Genomic DNA, 22,798 nt, shown 5'->3' with positions numbered 1-22,798 from the left:
TTGTCAGAGACATCTGTAGAGAACATAGGCTAGTCAGGTGGGGGAGACTTGGCAGGGCCTAGAAATCAGTGTGTGTTCTGTGTCCCATTGTCTCCGCCTGGCCCAGGAAACATTTATTTACCAAACATGTGCTTTCCCATCTCTATGTGAATTGCTCTCCTCCCTTTTGAGGTCCCAAACCACTACCCCCAACATCCTCTTTTGCCAAAATTTAGCTGAAGTTGGTACTTAAGGTGAGGGCTTTGGCCATTTTCGCAAATCATTCAGTTCCCTGAGTCTCTCTCACATATACGTGATTAAACTTTTGTTTGATTTTCTTTTGTCTCATATTGATTAAATACTTAGATCAGTCAGAAGAACCTAGAAGGGCAGAGGAAAATTTCTTCCTCTCCAGCAAGGTAAATACTCAAAAATATTAGGTGTGGTTACTAATCTGGACTAGAGAGAATAGACAGCTAAGAGTTAGGAAGCCTGGTTTTGAATTCCATCTCAGTCATTTCCTGTTGGTGTGTCCTTTGTAAAACTATAAAATCCCTCCATTTATACTTTTCTTACCTGTGAAAAGAAATGTTTGATATCAAGGACCCATCCATCTCTAATATTCCTGAATCCTAAAATATGGATGATGAAGACAGTTCATTGAAGCTTCCCATTGTGTGGTTCAGCTTAACAAGGCATTGGTCTTGGAGTCAAATGGTCTTGGGGTTAATAAAAATAGTAACCATAGGGATACTGATATAGAAAAAATAGCTTCTTAGCAGCTGATGTAGGACTTTCCCAGAAGGTAAGACTGCCTTGTCGAGGAAGGAGTTTGTTAAAATCACAATAGGGGTAGAACAGGGGTTGGAAAACTATAGTCTGTGGGCAAAACCCAGCCTTACTTCTTTTTTTGTAAATGAGGTTTTATTTAAACACAGCTGCACCATTTACTGACAGTTGTCTTTGGCTGCTTTCACACTACAAGGGCAGTTGAGTAGTTGCAACAAACACAGTGTGGCCTAAAATATTTACCTATTTGGCCCTTGTGGTGTAGACAAAGGTTAGGAGGAAGCCACAGGGAGATCCAGGTTTAAGGGTAAGAAGAAAGCTAGTCTGCATATCATGAAGAAGAAAACAGAGGGTGTAGTCACTGGAAGGAGGGAGAAAGTGGAAATCACCTGCTGCCTGGAGCATTCGAGAGGAGAGACTTGTCAAAGGAGACACATCTATTGAGTAATATACTGTTATATTGTGTGATAGGACCCCTCCACTGGATCCTCCAAAATACTCAATTACAATTCAAAATTCATAATATGATTGGATTTCTAGTCTCCTTTTAAAATACTTATGAAATGTTTATTATGTGTTGGTCACTCTGCTAAGTGCCTTATGCCTAGCAAATATTTACTCATCATCTTAACAGCCTGTGAAGGAGTAACACCAGTATCCCCATTTTACAGACAAGGAAACTGAGGCACAGAACAACTGTTGAGAAAGTAAGTGATGGAGATGAATTTTGAATGCAACCGTTTGATTTCAGAGACTGTGCTGTAATGCCTACAGGTTTGAGGCTGAAAGTCTGTGTGATGGACTCTTTGAAGTGCTACTCAGATCCCCCAGCAAAAATAAAAGACTTACACCCCCATTGTCAAACCCCTCTGAGGAGTACAGCAGCCAAGGAGAGCTATCTCCCCCAGGGGCACACCCCCTTCCCAGGGCAGCTTGCATCCGTGCCTGATCTACATAAGCTGTAAGAACCCCCTCCTCGCCTTCTCTCAGGAAACCCTAAAAAGTTGTCCTAGCTTCAGAACTCTTCATGGGGTTGGCTGAGGCAGTGCAATTGCATGTTCTACCCAATCCTCGCTTCCCTTCCCTTGGTAAAAGTTAATAAATGTAAACCTCAATTAAAATAGAGTCAGGACACCAGAAGGGGGATCTGTCATGTCCTATATTAATCGCAGAGCCCAACGGGAAGAAGAAAGACTTTTTTCTTCTTGACTGGCAAGAGCTCAGCCAATGAGCAATGGTCATAACTCAGCCGATGAAAACACTCTATACTTCAAATTCTCAACCCCTCCAATGAATTCTTTATTTCTGATAGTTTTCCCAACTTCCTTTTCTCCTCTTTAAAAGAGCCCTCCTTTCCTTGTTGTGGGAGAGGGCTTGAGCAGGGCTCACCATGGTTGCAGACCCCAAAATGCAATTCTTTGCTGATCCTGAATGTTGTGGGATGCAACAGAGCAGCTGGTCAGTGAGCCGGTGACACACAGATTGGTAAAAGAATTTACCAGAGATAAAGTATAAGAGTAGAAAAGGAGTTTATTAAGAGTACGCTGTCACAGACAATAGTGGGCCACACAGACTAGAGGTGCCCGTGCGAGCACCAAGGGCCGGTTGTTAGGGTCTTTTATAAGGCTGGGTCACAAGGTGCCTGATTGGCTTATGCACAAGTCTCTGACTGGTTGTGGGTGAGGTAAAAGGTTTAGGGTCCATGAAAGGTGGTGGGATATGACTCTGATAAGGTGTGCTGAAACAAGCCAGCCTGGGCTATAGTGAAATTAGGCATTGCCTAGGGCTATTAGTTTGTTAGGGCAAACATGCCCAGTAAAGAAAGTACTTTATCTGTTGAGGAATCGCAGGCAAACATCTGAGAGCCCAGGAATGGAGGTCCTTGGACTTTGAAGGATGTTAGTTGGCCCAACACTGAACAAACCCACTTTTGCTGGAGAAATAACTGGCACTCTGTTTAAGGGCAATATTTTGATGGCCTGTAAGGGGGTTCAGAGAAGACCCTTGACAACTCCAGGGCTGGTGAGCAAGCAGGTGGGGTTCCCACTTTGGGCCCACTGCTGCTCACGGATGTCTTGCCAACCCTGGAGTTTGAGGGTATGTCTTTCTCCTGGGTCTGAGCTTCCACCCTCTTTGCATTTTGAAGCTCTCCAAGTTTTACTCAAGATTTATTTAAAGGTTTTGTCCTTTCCGTTAAAGCTGTGTCCTGTATGCAAATACTCATTTGAAACTTTGGCCTGATTCTCTTTGGAACAGGGGCTGTTTTTCCTGGAATTGACTTAGACTTCAGCCTATTCCTCTGGGAACTGGAGCTATTTAATTGGAACTGTGCTGATTAAGCCTTTGGCCCAATTCTGTTTGGAATAGGGGTTGTTCTATTGCAACTGCCCTTAGCAGCTTTTGGCCTGCCTCTTGTGGGACCAGACTGACTATTCCCTTAGAACTGGCTGGTATTACGCCTGCAGGCTATTCAGGTTGTTTGCGCTGTTGTTTGAAAATTACTCGTTTATTCTGGAGAAAACTCTGTAGGAAATAGAATTCCTAGTTGTCTAAATATTTTAAGGGGGCCCCCCTCCAGGGGCCCTGGTCCATTTTATGTTTGAAAACCACAGCCCTCATCCATGTGCGTTTCTAACCGCACGGACAGACCTAACCCAAAACAACTTAAAACATCAATGTCCAATATGGAGAGCTTTTGAAATCCCCGAACTTAATTCTCTTAAGACCAAATTGGGTAACTGTGGCTTTAAATTTCCAAAACTGAATGGAAATTGGAATTTTAATTGGTATTTTAAGACTTCCAAATGTTATCAGGAGCCTTAAATTGCCTCTCTGCAAAATAAGATTTTAAAATAAACTGAGGCAAACAAACATTTAAAGAAAGATAAAATGACTCCGGAAGCCTTGGCTCTTCTTCCCTGGCTTGTCTCAAGTTCTGGGCCTGATGCCATCTCATCTCTCTTCTTCAGTCCCTAGTGCTCAGGCCCCATTTTATACCATCTTCCTCCTTCCTTCCCTTCTGCCTGCACCTCCACTATACCCTCAGTTCCCCCCCCTGCTAATTCTCTCACCAAACTTCCCTTTTTCTCTGAAATCCTCCTCACTCCCTTTTCCTCTGAATTCCTCAGAACCTATCTCTTTAAAATTAAGCTTTCTGAGGATCCAGAAGCCAAACCCTTAATTTCTTATATTTGCTGAACTGTGAGCCATATTCAAAGATTTTCCCAAAGTAACCAAAGATTCTCACAGATTTGCTGATGAATTTAATATAGTCATTCAAACTTTTCAATCTGGTTTCTCCAACTTGTATCAGCTAATTCATATGCTTGTCAATGAAGGCCAGGTCCAGCATTGGATAAAAACTGCAAACTGGGAAAATCCTGAGCGATCCCTAGAATTACAACCAGAAGAACAGTCTGCTAATTCATCATATGATCTGCTAACCTACTTATGAGACTAGATTTGACTGAGAAATTTCTAGGGCTTTCCTGAAGCTTGTTGATTGGAACAAACTTTAAGCTTGCACACAAATATCTGATGAATCCGTTCATGACCATTGCGATCAACTTCAGATGATTTTTAAAGAAAATGTTGGTCTTCCTTTAGCTGTTGATTCCACCTGGGGTAGCTTTTAACTCTTACATTTATTAATGGGTTGAACTGGGACATTGCACTTCTAGTAAAAAGGACCAGGATGGAATGGGGAACTAGGTCCACTCCAGATTTAGTTAACCTAGTAAACTGGCTTTCTCACACTCTGTGGCCTGGAAGGAAGATGACCAAAATTCTTAATCTTTAACTCCAGCAAATGAAGGCCTCTCAGACAAAAATAAAACCCCCTTAATGTGCTAGTATTGTGATGAGCCAGGACATTGGAAAAGCGATCGTTACAAATTTAAGTGCTTCAGGCACCTTCAGCCCTCCAACAAACCTTTCCGAGGTTCTCCCAAATCTCAGTGATGGGGCTCTGAGGAACCCCATGGGCTCTTCCCAGTCCTCCCTCTTAATCAGCTGGAGAAACATTTCTGCAGATTTGGGCTGAATTACTTCCAGTCCCGACTGACACAGGAGCCACACTCTCAGTGCTCAACCACACTATAAAGCAACCCTTGTCTCAGAGCACCAGAACAACTCAAATAGCGCACTCTCTAGTGAACCTTTAGGGGTTCCCATCTCTGAACCTGTTCTCTTTGAGACATACTCTTTTCACCTTAGTTACTCTACCCCTATCCATTTATTAGGCTGGAACTTCTTAGCAAAGTCTCACGTCAGAATTGCTTTCTCAAAGGGAAAAATAAGTCTGGAATTTGACAGTGGTCATCAGAGCAGCCATTAAACATGAATTAAATGATCATTTGACATCTTTTATTTGCTTTGTCTCTGAAAGGACTAGAGCTGGTTCTGGAAACACTGATCATTGGTCCCTATATTGTACCAGCTACCACCCTCCTTATGAGCAAAATCTCCACAAGTTATTCGCAAAATTCACAGCATGCCTCCCATCCAGATTCAAGGAGATCCCTCAAAATGTCTTCCCAGAATTAATCAATATCCCAAAGTAAAGAAGCTCTTCAAGACATAAAGTCCATCACAGAAGATGATAAGGCTCAGGGCCTCATTACCTTGTACTAGTCCCTGAGGACCAATGGGAACACCTAAAGGCCAAGGCTGGAGATTTGTCCAGAACCTCCAAGCGATAAACTACATTGGTATCCCTCCACACCCTGCTGTTCCTAACCCTCATCACTACTGACATCCATTCCCACTGGAAGCAATTTATTTACTATAATTAACTTAGGCAGCACATTCTTTAGTACCCCAGTTGATGAAGCTGGCCTTTTGCCTTACTTGGGAAGAAAAACAATTTTCCTAGACAGTAATGCCTCCAAATTTTATTCTCACACACCCTGAAGGCTGATCTGGATGATACAAAGTTCCCTACGGGTTGCACTTTGTTGCAATATGTAGATGCTCTGTTTCTTACTCTCCTTCTTCAGTCTCTTCACAGGAAGATAGTGTTCACATTTCCTTGGTGACTTAAGGTCACCAGGGAAAAAACTGTAGTTTGCCTGGATTATGATTTGATATTTAGGACATCTGATATCAGAGCAAAGACTATGCTTGGATCCAGGTAGATTTCATAATGTCCTAAGTTTCCCATAACTCAAAACTAAGTGCCAACTGTGAGGTTTTCTCAGGCTAGTTAGTTATTGCTGGAATCAGATGCCAAATTTCCCTCTTATGGGCCAAATCTCTGTATGCTTTACTCAAGAATAACAACCTTGGCCCAATTTTATGTGAAGAAACAGATAATGTAGCCTTCAAGGCCTTAAAGGAGAATTTGATCAATCCACCTGCCCTTGGGCATCCCAATGATCAGAGTCCCTTTCCCCCTTTTGTATGTGAAAAGGAAGGGAATGCCCCTGGGATACTCACTCAAAAGCAGACCAGCACCAACCTATAGGGTATTATAGTGAACAACTGGACCCTGCGGCATGGGGACACCGCCCTGGCCTTAGTGCTATGACATCCACTGCCCTTTTGATTAAGGCCACTGAGAAAATCATTGTAAGACTCCCTTTAACTATTTTTGTACCTTATGCAGTAGAAGCTCTTGAATTTTCATCACACCCAACATTTCTCAGTCAGCTGCCTCACCTCCTATGAAGTCCTTTCATGAACTGCTCCTCTCATAACTCTTTTCCATCGTAGTGACCTCAACTCAGCTACTCTTCTCCCCTCTGTCACCAGTGAAGTCCTTCATGACTGCTTAGAGCTGGTGAACCATCTCCCTACTCGTTACGGTCAACAGGAAATTCCATCGGGTAACATTGACTTCTCAGAGTTCACTGATGGTTCTTATTTGAAAGGTGGCAATGGGCAAATATTGTGCTGGGTACACTACATTGCAACTCCTTTTAATGTTGTTGAAGCAGCCTCTTTACCTATGGCTACTTCTGCCCAACAGGCTGAATTCTACACTCTTACATGAGCTTGAACTTTAGCCAAGGACAAAACTGCCCACATTTATACTGATAGCAGACATGCTTTTGGAGTAGCTCATGATTTTGGAATATTCTGAAAGCAATGTGGCTTCCTTACTTCCGGAGGAAATAAAATTAAAAAATGGCCCCTAAGTTCAGGAATTACTGAATGCAATACTTTTGTCTGCCGCTTTAGCTATTATTAAGATTCTGAGGGCATTCTAAACTTGAGTCTCTGGAAGCAAGAGGAAATCACCTTGCTGATATTTCTTCAAAGAATGCTGGTCTTAAAGGGACCGAAGCAGACAAACTCTGTCATGGTCCAGGAATATTTCCCAAAATGGTAATTTAGAAAAACTGACTAGAGAAGCCAAACAATTGGCCTCAGAAAAGGAAAACAAGATGGGAAATTCAAAAATTGTTGGTTTGATAAAAAGAGAAAGTTCTGGTTTGGACCAATGGACAACCCAGTCCTTCCAGCCACTCTAAATTTCCCAGTCCTCACCACTGTACATGTTTTAAGCCATTGGTCTACTGACAAAATGATAGCCTTTATGGATCAATATTGATGAGGAAACATTAACAAGGCTAAAAAACAAACAAACAAAAAAAAAAAAAAACAAGGTTTACCTTGCCTACCTCACGTGTCTGAAGTACAACCCTGGAAAGCCTGTTTCTGCTGCTCCTGGACTTGAAATTGCCTAATGGGTCATCTGAGGTCTGGCAAATGGAGTTACTAGAACTGCATCCATTTAATAGATAAAAATATGTTTTAGTCGTGGCCTGTATATTTCACACTGGACTGAAGCCTTTCCTTGCAGACAAGCGACTGCTTCTTCTGTGGTTAATATAATAGGAAACGATTACCCCTACTTGCGGGACGCCTCGGGAACTTCACAGTGATTGAGAAGCCTGTTTTACTGGTCAGGCACTTCAACGGGTCTGCCCTGTTTGGTCGGTTTTAGTAATACTTTTACTGTGTTTACCATCCTTAATCTTCCGGTTTACTCAAACACACTCACAACACTATTAAGACTCAGTTGGCAAAGTTTGTAGAGGCCTTCCAAATGTTGTGGCCAAAAGCATTGTCGCTGGTCCTTCTAAATCTTAGATCCACACCTTTTGGAACTCACAAGCTCTCACTCTTTGAGATAGCCACAGCACACCAAACTCCTCTTTTGGTTCCTGCCTCTTTTGACCCACAACTAATAAAAGGAGAGATACTCCAGTATTACAAAGGCCAAGTTGCTTCTATTAAAAATGGCCATGTTTTGGTAGAGCAATCATTTCACAGAGTATACTCAAGGAATGAGGACCTTGAGCGTCACATCTTGCAACCTGGAGATTTTGTCTATTGAAAAAGATGCCTCCAGAAAAATATTTGTTTCAAACCCACTGGAAACACTCCTATCAGGTATTGTTAACCAACTCTTGTGCTGCCAAATTCCAGGGACTAGACTCTCAGACTCATGTGACACCGCTATAGAAAGCACCAAACCCTGCCTGGATCTGCCTATCTGGTGACCTGAAAGTAAAGATTTCCTGGAATTAAAGCAAATAACATCTGACAAGAAAGCTTTCCCAAGATACCTGGACCAGGCCTGGTGGAAGACTATCACCAAACCTGTGATGATGATACAATGTTTTAGATGATCCTCAGTGTATACAATCTTGATAACGTAAGAGATTTAATAAATAGTAACCTCAATTAAAATAGAGTTGGGAGACCAGCAGGGGGAGCTCTCATGCCTCATGGTGATAACGGAGCCCAACAGGAAGAAGAAAAACTTTCTCTTCTTGCCTGGCAAGAGCTTAGTCAATGCACAACTGTTAAAACTCAGCCAATAGAGTTCCTCCACTGGACTCTATTTATTATAGCCCTGTCAAATTCCTTTTTTCCTCTTCAGGAATTCCTTCCTCCTCTCCTTGCTGCAGGTGGACTAGCATATGGCTTGCCATAGTTGTAATTCTTTGCTGATCTTGGGAAAAAAGCATTTTTTGCTGGAGAAATATCCAACAGTCTGTTTTGGGTAACACCTGCCCTTTCTCTCCCTTCAACTCCATTTCCTTCTCCAGGTGCTGATCCCAAAACACTCCCTAACAAACCTTTGCATGCTAATCTCCTTCCCAGAATTTGCTTCTCAGAAAACTCACCTATGACAATTTGCCATTGCTGACAATGCATCAGTGAGAATGTGGGTTATAGAAGAATCTTTCTACCCTGGACACAAAAATATGTTTTTCTTTCCCTGGACCAAGCTTCTGTCTTGTACCTATCTCCAAAAACTGGGTTCTCCTTCCACACCAACCTCCGTGCCTTAGTTCCCTGCCCCAGAATGAAAACAGCTGAAAACAGGTATCATGCATTCTATGCCATTTGCCTTTTCTGGTAAGAGCAGTTCCAGTTTACTGTGGGGAACCACTCCTCCCTTATTCAGTTCATTACATGGGTGTAGGGCAGCCCTCCCTCCCATCCTTCCTGCACTCTTGCCAAGGCTGATTACATGACTCAGAACTCAGAGTGCCCCATTCCCCTGGTTACAGGGATTGATTTAACCATGGGCATATGACCCAAGTTGGTCCAATCAGAATCAACTTGGAGACTTCTGCTGGTGCCTTTGGGGGAAAAGATGTGGTTTTTTTCCCGCTGGGATTATCTAAGTTGCTAATATATATATATGTTTGGAGATGCTGGGGGCCCTCTCAAAGGGAGAGCACTTCAAGAAATGAAGCCAATAAAGAAAAAGCAAGAGTCAAGAGATGAAAAAGACACCCCTGCCCACAACATTTGAATGCCTGGTACCAGATACAACAAAGCTTCTCCCATCATGGACTTTTCAATTGTGTAAGCAATAAATTTCAAGTTGAATTTCTGTCACTTGCAACTGATAGAATCCTGAATAACATAACAAAACCTCAGTGCCAAGAGTGGGAATATATGCCAGGTACTGGCTAGAATTTGTTCCCATGGAAGCATCTGATTTTCAATTGAGAATGAATTAAAGACTGAAGCCAATTTTAGGCATTTAGACAGTTACTGGATTATCTTTTCTGGACTTTCTTGGTCATAATCAGGCAGAACTTTAGATCTGAGGCTTTGTCCTCAGCCTGAAAAAGAGAAATATAAGAAGAGAACCATCTCCCTTTCCTTAAGTTGGAGAAGCATGGGATTCCAGAGACCTTACCTTCCTTGGGTACTTGTACGGGGCTGTCACCAACTTCACATGCTGCTGCAGCTCCTTGGTGAGCTGGTCCGGGTCACGGGACAGGAACTGTGGGGCCAGGACCACAAATGCCTTCACTACCTGCAGCAAGGATGAGAGCCAAGGGAGAAGGATCAGAGTGCATTGCCATCTCCTGAGATAATGTGAAACCAGTGTTAAGACTTCCACCATAGCCACCACCTTCATATCCCCTCATTTTCACCTCCAGGTATCTTGGGTAAGGGAAAGGGAGACACTGGGGTCAAGCATGGCCAAGGTTCCAACTCTCAAGCTGTTTACTGAATGTGCAGGTAGGGCAATCTACAAGATTGAGACCAGGATCACCTCATACCCCAGGGGCAATAGAGAGCAATGGGGAGAAACTAGTTATAAGAGAAGAAAAAAAAGTAAAGATTAAGGACAATAAAACTAAATGATTTGTTTACCCTCTTCAAGCTAGTTTGCCCATCTATGAAATAGAAATCTAGTTTTCATACTTAAATTCATGGGAAGTAAAAAGAAATCATATACAGCATGGCTTAGCTCAGTGATTGGCACCCAGGGTTTTGGGCCCCATATGCCTGGTGGAGCCTATGATTTCCATGGTGTTATGTCCCACACCTGCCAAAGGTACGATATTATTAATTTTCACCCTGCCAAAATATACTTGGACATTGACCCACACCTCTCTCTTTAACCTTTCCCTACACATACAACAAGCTCCTTTAAATTTCATCTGGGTCTATTTCTTTAGCCCTGGCATTAAAGGGGTCTTTCTTCTTCCCCTACTCTCACTTTAGCCCCATGGCACAAGGGCTGTAATTCTTGGCTCAGATCCCTCCTCTATTCTGTTCAGGGAACAGATTCTGATTCAAATGCCAAACAACAGGATAAAATCCCGGCAGTCCCACAATAATAGATTTTATTTAGCACTTGCTATATGCCAGGCCTTGTTTTAAACACTTTACAAATATTAACGAATTTAATCCTCACAAGAACCCTTCATCTTACATATGGTAAACTGAGGCACAGAGAAGCTAAGTAGCTTGCCCAAAGACACACAGCTAGTAAACCAGCAGGGCCAAGATTTGGACCCAGACTATCCAGCCCCAGAGTCCATACTCTTAACTACCATCTGCACACCCTCAGGCTATAGTTCCCCCATCACCTCTCCTCGGAAGGGGTCCGGGCTGCTCACTGCAGCTGCCTCAACCACAGCAGGGTGCTCCATCAAGGCATTCTCCACTTCTGAGGGCCCAATCCGGTACCTGCAGAAGAACCTCTCCTTCAGAGAAGATTGCACACTCAACCTCTAGCTCATCCCAAAGGTCTAGAACCAGATAGAATAAAGATCCAGATTACCCTTTCCAGCCCAGAAACCAAGCTTACCCGCTGGAGTTAATGATATCATCTGCCCGCCCCATGAAGTAGAAATATCCATCTTGATCCTTGATTCCCTGGTCCCCCAGCAGCCAAAAGTCCCCTCTAATGTTGGCTGCTGTCTTCTCAAGATTGTCCTGGTAATCACAGAAAGACAGACATTGTACCTACAAAGCCTAAATCCTCTGCCCCAGGGCTGCCAGGACCAGTTGTGCAGATTGCTCATTTCACACGTGGTGGGACTGCCCTCAACCCGCCAACCCCATCCCCTAGGTGGAACTGAAACTTCCTCATTTATTATATTTATTCCACCCAGGGTCTCTCATCAACTCCCCTGGGTCCAACCTGGTGGATAATATTGATACATTCATTTACCCACACTTTAGGGCATTATCCCCAACTGATTCCACCTTCCCTAATTCCTCCATGACACCACTCCATGACACCACTCAAGGGCACCAAGATTTATTAGATATTTTTTTCTTGGGTCCAGGTTGTTAGGTTTGAAAGTTCTAGAGATATACCAGCCAGCCCCCAGGGCTGCAGTCAATGTGCGTATTTCTATAATGGCTGGACCTCTCTATGCAGCTGGGGCACTTGTTCCTGAGCAGCGAGAAGGCTTGAGGTTTGTCCCTTGTCAGAGCATCTTTATATATTGTTCAAGTGTGGGGATGTGAGCTCCAGATTGGACGTTTGGTATCTGGGTTTAAAAGCGGCGTAAGGAATTCATAGCAGAGCTCCTTCATTTGGATGATAGGGGAACTGAAGATCAGAAAGGTCAAGAGGCAAGTCCACAACCACACAGCCATTACAGATGGCAGAGCTGAGATCAGAAGCCAGATCTCTTAACCACCAGCCTGGCTTTTTCTCCTGACCACTGTGCAGCCCCTGCTGGCATTAACTCTGTGGCCTTGGAGCTAAATCTGCCGACTTCTCGATTCTGTCTCCTCTTCTGTTGAATATGGGGAAACCTATGCCTTAACTACCTCACTGGCTGTGAGAACAGAGTGGAACAGTGCACAGGAAATGGTTGAAGTGCACAGTGTGGCTGTGCCTTCATCTCTGAGGCTCAGTTTTCCTCACCTGTATAATGGGAATGATATTTTGGCTCTACAACAATTCTTTTATTTTACCTACTTATGTATAACTGTTCTAAGTGTTTCACAAATATTTCTGCCTGTAGATATCTATAACAATTCTCTGAGATATTATAATACACATTTTATAAGTGAGGAAACTGAGGCATGAGAGATCAATAACTTGTCCAAGGTCACACAGCAAATTGTGGAGTAGGGTTTTAAACTCAGGCAGTTTGGCTCTGAGGACTTCACAGAGTGGTGAGAAGGATTAAATGACTTTAATGTATGTGACTGCTTTAGATGAGTGCTAGAGCCATGCAGTAAGCATGCAATAAATGGCAGCTACTATTACTATTGGATTGATTATTTAATTTATTATTTAATCATCTTGGTGTCAAAAGAATGTTTTTGAGCTCTTTCCTGACCATTGTTCACTGTAGTGGACTTGGATGAGTCTTATCATCTCTGAAACTTCACCATCCTCACCCATATAGTGAGGCAGTTAGATTCGAGGATCATCTATTCTTAATATTCCAAGATCTGAAGATAGGGATGCTTTCAACTTATGGCGAAGTCTCAATGTGAATTGTCTAGCTTTGGCTCTAAAGGAGATCAGTGGCATAGAGCAGGGGGATGGTACTTGTGGGAGGGAGCAGGGCTTCCCTTGGGAGAATACAGTTGTACAGAGTTCAGGGGCAATAAGCTTTCTGTCACAGAAGAGCTCTTGAGTTGGAAAAGGGTTACTGGAGAAAGATAATTCTTCAAGTGGGATCTTAATGATAAGCTAAGGAAAGCGGAGGTGAATAGCCAGTCTTTTCACTTGTCGAAGTGCCAATTCTTAGACACTAGACACCCATCGTCCCTATTTCTCACCAGTGCCTCTTGGGAGGTACATAACTTTGGGACACCCCCCCTCCACCTGCCCCACATCCATCTCAGAGCCCATGATTCTGACCAGGAGACAGAGGTGAATGAGCATGGGTTCCTCACCACATAGCCAGAGAAGATGCCTATAGGCCTGCTGGGTTTGACCCTGATGCCCAAGTCACCTTCTGTACCAGGAGGCAAGACGTTACCCTTGTCATCTATGACCTGGAGGAAGAAGCAGATTGGAAGAATGCTTGGCAAAACAGAAGACGGCTTGACTGGCAACGTGAAAGATGGAAGACCCTCTTACTCCAATGGTGACCGAAAACAAGAATCAGAAACCAAGAAAAGCCAAGAGTTTCAAGCCCAAATCTCTAATCCATCTGCCTGTGACAGACTGGACTTCAGACAGATTAAAACTCAAATTATGACTCTGCTACCTTCTTAGTTGAGTTTGAGTTACTTAAGCTCTACGTCTCAGTGTCTTCATCTGTAAAACAGAGATAATTATGGCTTATTTCACAGGATTATGTGAGAATGAAATAATGTACTAAAAAAGGGGACTTCGAAAATAGTTGTCATCAGAGACGGGGGCAAGCAATTACACATAACGCTGAGTAGCATGTGGATTGTTACACTTTAGATACATGTAACCATAGACACACAAATTCTATTTCTTGGAATTTAGCCCAAAGAAATAATAAGGGAAAAGAGCAAAATTTTAGCTATGATACATTCATTGCAGTGTTGACTTTACTAGTGAAAGTTTTAGAAATCATCTGTGAACTAACAAAAGGCATAAAGAATGGTGAGGTCATCCTATCTGCTACTATGTCCTCATTACAAATAGTGCTGTAGCTAGGTATTAACTGACCTGGAAAGATGATCATCCAAGGTTGCGCAATGATAAAATTAAGTTACAAAATGATATGTCAAGATTCAGCCCCATTTCTGTTCTAAAAATATGTATATTTATGTAACTAACTAGCTAATTAATTTGCTAGCTATTCAAAGTGATTTTCTGTGGATGATAAGAATATGAATAATTTCTTTTTTCCCCTTCCTTCCTTCCTTCATTCCTCCCTCTCTCCCTCCCTTCCTCCCTCCCTTCTTTTAAAATATTATTTTAATACCTTTACTTTCTATTGTTTTTCCTCAATGGACAATGTAATAAATTACTGAAAAATTAGCATGCTCACTCCCTCCCTCCTTGGGACCCCTAACAAACCTGCATATCATAATGGGGAATTGCAGTTCCCATGCAGCCAGGTTTGACTTTCGTTGTCCTGGAAACTCTGCAAGTGAGTCCCTGTGGAAAGCAGTAGACAGAACCAGTAAACCTCAGGAGGAGTCATAAAGTCACAGAAAATAAAAAAATCAGCAGATCAGGTGTAGTCGGCTCACGTTTGGTGGTACCTTCTCTCCCTTTTCTCTGGCTCTCTCTTTTTTTTTCTGGAACTCCCATCTTAGAAGTTTCACTAATGTGTTTGGAAAGCAGTCTTATTGTGCACTCCCCAGGGAAAAGGAACTAACAACTACATCACAGTCTCTTTAGAGGGAGCCATGCTTTTATAAGGGAACACAGACACTAAAATCCTTTAAAATTGTATAGGATTCAATTACCTCCCATAAGAGGGACAGCTCTGCTTGAATCCTGAAATGAATTCTCCTACAGAGACCTTAGTGTCCAAAGGAGCATCCCCAGACGTGGACTCTTGTGAATGGCCGGAAGCCCTTGCTGCAACTCCATTGTCTTAACCCATACTTGCAAAGTTCTTCCACATCACAGTGCTGCCATGAACCCTCTTAGGAGTTCTGATGGGCCAGGGGACCCATTAACCATAAAAGGATGTGAGTAATAGAGTGGAGAGGAGGAGCCGATTCATACTGAGAGTCACAAGTAAGAGGCACTGAAGAAAGGAGGTGAGGAGACATATTCCCCAGGTTGCTTTGGTAAGTGGCACAGAACAGGGCAACATGAATCCACATTGCGCTCATGGGGCCCCAAGGGTTCCAAGGTGTCTCAGCAGGTAAGGTGAGGGGTCTCAGTGGGGTCTTCTCCCTAGCCCTCACTCCCATCTGAGCAGCTTAGTACAATGCCTGACACATTTGATAAACTCAGGTCTCTACTAAAATGTTACCCCATTACAGAGGACTTTCCTGACGAACATATCTGAAATACCAGGCCATTATCCCACCTCACCTCACCTGCTTGGCTTGTCGTTTGTTTATTAGTTTATATCTTTCTCCCCCATTCCCAATAGAATATAATCTCCATAAGAACAGGAGCTTTGCCTGTTTTATTTCTGCTGAATTGCCAATACCTATCCCATAGTAGGCGCTCAAGAAATACTAATTGAATAAGAGCATGGTAAATGGTGGCTAATATTTTTATCATCAGAGAGCCTTTGAAGCCCACCAGGTCCACCAGCTCTTGGTTTTCTAGAGCAGGTACCGTTTCTGTCTGGCCATAGAATTCTCGGATGTCCAGTCCTGTCTGGGCTTTCCAGTTCTCCAGGGTTTCTGGAAGGAGGCTCTCCCCTCCACTGAAGCAGTGCTGCAGATGTGGGAACTTGTAGCTGAAGAAGAGAAGAGAGGTAAGTGCTTCTCCCTGAGCCTCCCTTGCATCCAACTCTGCCCAGGCCGAGAGCTGGATTCTGGGTGTTTTGACAGTGAGTTCGGCTTCAGGGAGGCTGTGCATGCTCAGAGGGTCATACAGACTAGGGAGGCAGGAGGATGAGCCAGTAAATCAGAGACTCAAAAGCCCCCAAACCCCATCACCTGGAAAGGTCCTGTAGCAGCAACATCCGGTAAATAAGGGGTGCTCCTAGCATGCTGTTGATTGGATAGGTGGACAGCACCTGGAGGAAGAGAGCTAGCTGAGACACCCACCAGCAGGTCAGATGCCAAAAATTAATTGGTAGCACAGTGGTTATGGGTGTGGGCTATGGAGCTGTAGACGCCTGGACTTCAACCCTAGCTTCTAGGCTATGTCTATTTCAGGCCACGTGAGCCCAATTCTCATGAAGTCTCAGGCCAAAAATGACAGAGAAATGACCACATCTTTTTTAATCATTATAGAGAAAAGGTCAAGGACTAATTTGGAACATTTTCGTCAAATCAGATTGCCTATTCCTGCCAATTGAATGACTTGCTCTCATAAGGACCCCTCAGGAATTACATAAACTCCTAGTCACCGAGGGAGGACCAGCTGCTGTTGCAAATTGGCTGTGTGGTCTTGGTTAATTCCCTTAACCTCCTTGGACAGCTTTACAATAGATTAATTCCGGCTGCATTTTCCCTAAAATATTTTTGGGACATAATTCAGGTAGAAAAGTGCTTTCAAAAGTTAAAAGCACCTGTAGACATTTCAGAAGTACTACTGAACAGTAGCTAGTACTGAATACTTGCCAGGCTGTGTGCTCTCTCATTCAATTCTCATAATAACCTCATGGAGTTTGCATTAGCATCCTTCTTTACAGAGGGTTAAGTAACTTGCCCAGAGTCAGTCAGCAAGCAGCGGAACCAACGTTTGCAGCCTATACTTTTAACCATTACTAACACCACATCGATCCCATGCTTTTCTTTGTGCAGAATTTATTACAAAGAGTGATCTAGGCAAAATATCTAGGGGAAATTATTAATAATAGTACATCATGCAATTATTTCCTCTGGGTGCTCCTGGTATACTGGTATAAGATATGAAAATGATCCCATTTCCCTTACTGCCTTGCCTGACAGGAGGCTCAACATGCAATTATCTACTTATTTGCTGTACTCTCCTTAGTCTTTTCACCCACCCACTCCACATCTCCAGCCTATATTTTCTTAATAAGTTTTATAGCTTTACATCTGTTTCACGATTTTTTTCCTTTCCTATTTGTGATATTTAACAAAAGCCACTTCAAATTCTTTTTGAAAGGAGACAGAGTCAGAATTTGTTTAAAACAGATAATGATAGAATCATTCAAAGAGAATGCCCTGAGAGAATCCAGAGCTTGCCTGATCTTGTGACTTTTGAGGATGTCACCTGTGTCTTAGTTTGCTCCTGGGATCTCTACTGCCAGCCAAACAGAAATCTGGGCAAGCCATTAACTGCTACAGAGACCTGGAGGCCCCAGGATGGCAACTGCCCAACTCTCTATCACAAATGAAGTCCAGCATAGGGTGTGCCTTTGCAAGCAAAAATGAGCCCATTTGCATTGCTTCCTTGCTTCAGGGTCATGTAGTTTGTAGATTTTATTTAATGGTTGGCCCTTCAAGTTCCACAAGAAAAAAAAAAAAAACAACTCTGTATTTATTCTTTAAAATTTCTCACAGATAATAGTCCCAAACTGGAAATAACCCTAATGTCCATCAACAATAGGATGGAAAAAGAAAAGATAGATCCACAGAATGGAACACTGCACAACAATTGAAAAAAATGAACTTCTAATATGTGCAGCAACATGGGCAGTATTCACAGAGAATACGTTGAATGAAAGAAGCCAGGCACAAAAGATTATATACTGTATGAGTCTGCTTATATGAAGCTCAAGAAGCAGCAAAATTACTCTCTGGTGATACAGGTTAATAATGATTAAGTTATGGAGCATGGGCAATAACATTGAGGGGGTACGCCCACTTTCTGCAGTGAAGGAAATGTTTTATATCTCGATCTGGTGGTGGTTACATGGGTGTCTGTTATGGACTGAATGCTATATGCCCCCAGTTCATATATTGAAGCCCCTAACCTCTACTGTGATGGTATTTGGAGGTAAGTCTTTTGGGAGATAATTAGGTTTAGATGAGGTCATGAGGGTGGGGCTCCCGTGATGGGATTATTGCCCTTATAAGAAGAGGAAGAGACACCAGGGCTCGCTGTGTCTACCTTTCAAGGCTACAGCAAGAAGGCAGATGTGTATAAGCCAGGAAGACAGTTCTTACCAGGAACCCAACTATGCTGGCACCCTGATCTCAGACTCCCAAGCTCCAGAACTATGAGAAATAAATATTTATTGCTTAAGCCACCCCGTCTGTGGGATTTTGTTATAGCAGAATGAGTGACTCATAAAATGTTTAACACAGATAAATTATTTTCAAGCTACACACTTAAGATGACTACACTCTATGCACACACGTACCCATGCACACAAGCAGCATCAGCTCCAATATTCCATCCCTCCTTTTCACACTCAGTTTACTACCATCTATCTGATACTTGACACCAGAGCAAGGGACAATTAAATATGCATTGAGTGAATGAATGCCCTATGAAGCTTGTCCCCTGAATATTCCTTTTAACTGTACATGGGTCTGTCTCCTTTCCTGGGCCATGAGCTCCATGAGGGCAGGGACAGTTTCCACCTTGCTTAATGAACACGTTCCATTTTTCTAACAAAAATTAGATGCATTGAAAGAAACCGCAATAAACTGGAGTATGCAGACCTTGGGCTCATTCTGACCTGCAAACTGGATCTTCTCTTACCTTTAGAATGACCTGTGGGTCAAACTTCGGCATTAGATGGATAAAAGTGCATGCTCCCAATGTCCAAGGTTCCAGCAACGAGGCCAAGAAGTTCAGTATCCAAGCTGTGTCTAATATGGCCCACATTATTTCAGAGGCTTGCAGGCCTGTCCAAGTTCTGAGAACGTAGGGGAAACACATGTAAGTGAATGCATGCTGGGGTGGGTGGAGCATGAGTGTATATGTGTCTGTGGGGAGAGGTAGGTGTGTGTATGTGTGCACGGGAATGTGGGTACCTAAATGTGATTGTGTCGGTTTGTAAGAGTGTGTTTAAGTATAAGCAAGCAGGAGAAAGGAGAGTTGTTTTATCCACACATCCTCTATCAAGGAAGGGTCCTGGCAGGGGGAAGGGGAAGATTGTCAAGATGGTGGAGTGGAAGGACACGGTGCTCATCCTTACCTATGAATACAACAAAAACTACATCTACATATGGAATAATTCGCAAAAAATATGTGCTGAACTTTGGCAGAGCATCTCTTACTATCAGAACTACAAGGAAAACCCTCACAAAACCAGGTAGGAAAAAAAAAAAAGAAAAAGGAAATTGGTATGGGACCTGTGCCCCAGGGAGGGGACCCTCACCTTAGGAAGCCCCCTCTGCCGTGGGGAGGTCAGTTGGGACTGAAAAGGGGCTTCAGAAGCTCAGAGGAGAAAGCCGCAGCCGCTTGGTGGATGGAACAGAGAGAAACCGGCACAGAGGGCTCGTGCAATCCCCAGCCCTAGAGGTGAGCCAGCGAGGGAGGGCCAGGACTGGGGACTGGAGTCCAGGCTTCTGCGGATGAGCCTGGGGAGAGGACTGGGGCTGAGTGTGTGCAGAACAGTCAGGTCCCCCATAGAGGGCACCACTGCTGGTGCGTGTTGAGGGGAGGGGTACACGCAGCCCTGCCACACTGCCCTGCTGTCATGGGCGACAGAGCAGGGTCCAGACACAGCAGTCTTCTTGGCTTGCTCTGGAGAGGCACAATTGCTGGTGTATGGCCCTCAGGCGGGGGCACTGCTGAAACCTGAACCCATTCCCAGGAGTCTCGTGACGTCACAGGCGGGACTGAAATTCGAGCGGAGCCCCAGGTGGCGGCGGCAGATTTGCCTTTGTGGACCTGCGCTGCTGAGACAACCAAGACAAGCATGCGACAGGGGCGAGTCTGGCATTAACAGTGGACACGGGTCTGGGGTCTGGGCTGACCCTGTAGTTCACAGAAGATCCAGGTACATAACTGCATCCATATTACAGCGGGTCCTATTGTCTGATGCCACCGCTGGATCTGCACTGGTGCTCTGTGAACATGGAGCCAGGGCGAGGTGCCAACATTCCCGTGGCTGAGTTGAGGACAAGGGCAGCAAAAACAAAGTATACTTTGTTAGCCCAGACAATGAAGGCGCTTTCAGACGGACACCTCCTGTGGCGGAATATTCAGCAGCTCGTCTTCCAACAGAAGCACCCCAGCCCGCCTACAACACACCACAGCTCAGAAATAGGTTTCAAAGCCTCTCTTCCAACAGCAGGGAAAGAAACGGAAAAAGGAGAACGAACACAACTAAAAGTCAGCAGAAGGAAAAGAAACCATAAACATCAGGGAGCAAATAAATAAAATAGAGATTAAAAAAAAATAGGAAAAAATCAAACCAAGAGCTGTTGTTTTTTTTGTTTTTTTTAAAGATTAAACAAAAGTGACAAACTTCTGGTCAGGCTCACCAAGAAAAGAGAGAGAAAACAAATAAAACAAGAAATGAAATGGAGAAATTACAACCAACACCATAGAAATACAAATCATAAGAGACTATTATGGACAATATATGGCAACAAATTAAACAACATAGAACAAATGGGCAAGATTCTAGTAACATACAGTCCACCAAAACTGAATCAAGAAGAAACAGACAATCTGAACAGACCGATCAGTAGAAGTGAAATAAAATCAGCAGTAAAAAAACCTCCCAAACAGAAGTCCAGGACCCGATGGCTTAACTGGGGAATGCTACCAAACATACAAAGAAGAACTTATACTAATTCTTCTCAAACTCTTCCAAAAGATTGAAGAGAAGGAAACACTCTCAAAGTCATTCAATGAAGCCACCATCATTGATGCCAAAACCAGACAAAGACACTGCCAAAAAAGAAAATTAGCACAAAAACAGACATATGGATCAATGGAGCAGGATAGAGAGCCCAGATATAAATGCACACACCTACAGTCAATTAATTTTGGACAAAAGAGGCAAGAATATACAATGAAGAAAAGACAGTCTGTTCAGCCAGTGGTGTTGGGAAAGCTGGACAGCAGCATGGAAACCAATGAAGTTAGAACACTCCCTCACACCATACACAAAAATAAAACTCAAAATGGCTTATAGACTTACACATAAGACAAGACACGATGAACCTCCTAGAAGAAGACATAGGCAAAATATTCTCTGACACAAATCCTAGCAATATTTTACTAGGGAAGTCTACCCAGGCAATATAAATAAAAGCAAAAATAAACAAATAGGACCTTATTAAACATAAGCTTCTGCACAGCAAAGGAAACCATAAACAAAATGAAAAGACAACCTATGGAATGGGAGAAAATATTCACAAATGATGCAATTGACAAGGCTTTGATTTCCAGAATATACAAACAAGTCATACAACTTAATAACAACAACAACAACAAAAATCCAATCCCAAAATGAGGAGAACACCTAAACAAGCAATTCTCCAATGAAGCCATACAAATGACCAATAGGCAAATGAAAAAATGCTCAATATCACTATTTATCAGAGAAATGCAAATCAAAACTACAATGAGGTATCACCTCACAGTGGTCAGAATGGCCATCATTAAAAAGTCCTCAAATGATAAATGCTGGAGAGGCTGTGGTGAAAAGGGAACCCTCCTACACTGTTGGTGGGAATGTAGTTTGGTGCAGCCACTATGGAAAACAGAATGGAGATTCTTTAAAAACTAAAAACAGACTTACCATAGGATCCAGCAAACCCACTCTTGGGTATATATCTAGAGGGAACCTTAATTCAAAAAGACACGTGCACCCCAATGTTCACAGAAGCACTATTTACAATAGCTATTTACAATGGAAGAAACCTAAATGTCCATTGACTGATGACTAGACAAAGAAATTTTAGTGTATTTATATGATGGAATACTACTCAGCCATAAAAAGAATAAAATAATACCATTTGCAGCAACATGGATATACCTGGAGATTGTCATTCTAAGTGAAGTTAAGCCAGAAAGAGAAAGAAAAAAAAAAAAGACGAACTTATTTACAAAACAGAAACAGACTCACAGACATAGAAAACAAACCTATGGTTACCCGCAGGGAAGGGGATAGGAAGGGATAAATTGGGAGTTCGAGACTTGCAGATACTAACTACTATGTATAAAATAGATAAACAAATTTACACTATATAGCAAAGGGAACTATATTCAATATCTTGTAGTAAATATATAATGAAAAAGAATATGAAAATAAATATATACATATGTATCTATATGACTGAAACATTATGCTGTACACCAGAAAATGATACAACATTGTAAACTGACTATACTTCAATTTAAAAAAAAATGAAATGCCAATAGAAGGCAGCTAGAAGTCCTTCTCTCTATATGAAAGGTTAGCTCCCTTCAGAAGTTGCTCATTCTTAGAAACAGAGAGAAATTATTGCATTGCATTCCACAAAGATATAACCCTATCTGTGCCTGAGTCAATTTCACAGTTTAATCTGCCATATAACTCCAGTGAAATTACATAATTTTGGTAAACGCCTATGAATTTGTGAAGACAGTCATCCTCCTGTTAGCCAGAATTGGTGAAAAATGTCTGGCTCAGCCTACATCAGATCATAAATGCATCTTTACTTTCTGATATGACCAAAACCAGCTGGTTGCCTGGCACTTAGTCAAGCCTTGCCAATGAGTGGGGCAAATGACCATTGGTTGAATGCTGGGTCCCATAATAATTTCAGGTCATTTTTCATGGGGAAGAAATGATACCCCACCTGTGAC

General features: G+C 42.8%; 1 protein-coding gene across 2 annotated transcripts in view; it reads right to left on the bottom strand.

The window, feature by feature from the left end:
* Positions 1 to 22,798, bottom strand: part of LOC105091130 (acyl-coenzyme A synthetase ACSM2B, mitochondrial) — a 33,922-nt gene that overhangs the window by 1,668 nt on the left and 9,456 nt on the right. For both annotated transcript variants that reach the window (XM_010982572.3, XM_010982573.3), the window contains 8 exons: positions 18,749 to 18,905; positions 16,063 to 16,142; positions 15,737 to 15,860; positions 14,510 to 14,590; positions 13,405 to 13,506; positions 11,345 to 11,472; positions 11,124 to 11,223; positions 9,938 to 10,057 (listed from right to left, as the gene is read on the bottom strand). In XM_010982572.3, the coding sequence (XP_010980874.2) occupies positions 9,938 to 10,057; positions 11,124 to 11,223; positions 11,345 to 11,472; positions 13,405 to 13,506; positions 14,510 to 14,590; positions 15,737 to 15,860; positions 16,063 to 16,142; positions 18,749 to 18,905 (892 nt within the window). The remainder of the gene's footprint in view (positions 1 to 9,937; positions 10,058 to 11,123; positions 11,224 to 11,344; positions 11,473 to 13,404; positions 13,507 to 14,509; positions 14,591 to 15,736; positions 15,861 to 16,062; positions 16,143 to 18,748; positions 18,906 to 22,798) is intronic.

This window comes from Camelus dromedarius, chromosome 24 (genome assembly GCF_036321535.1).
Source record: "Camelus dromedarius isolate mCamDro1 chromosome 24, mCamDro1.pat, whole genome shotgun sequence".
Lineage (NCBI taxonomy): Eukaryota > Metazoa > Chordata > Mammalia > Artiodactyla > Camelidae > Camelus > Camelus dromedarius.
This window is presented reverse-complemented; position numbering and strand designations above follow the sequence as displayed.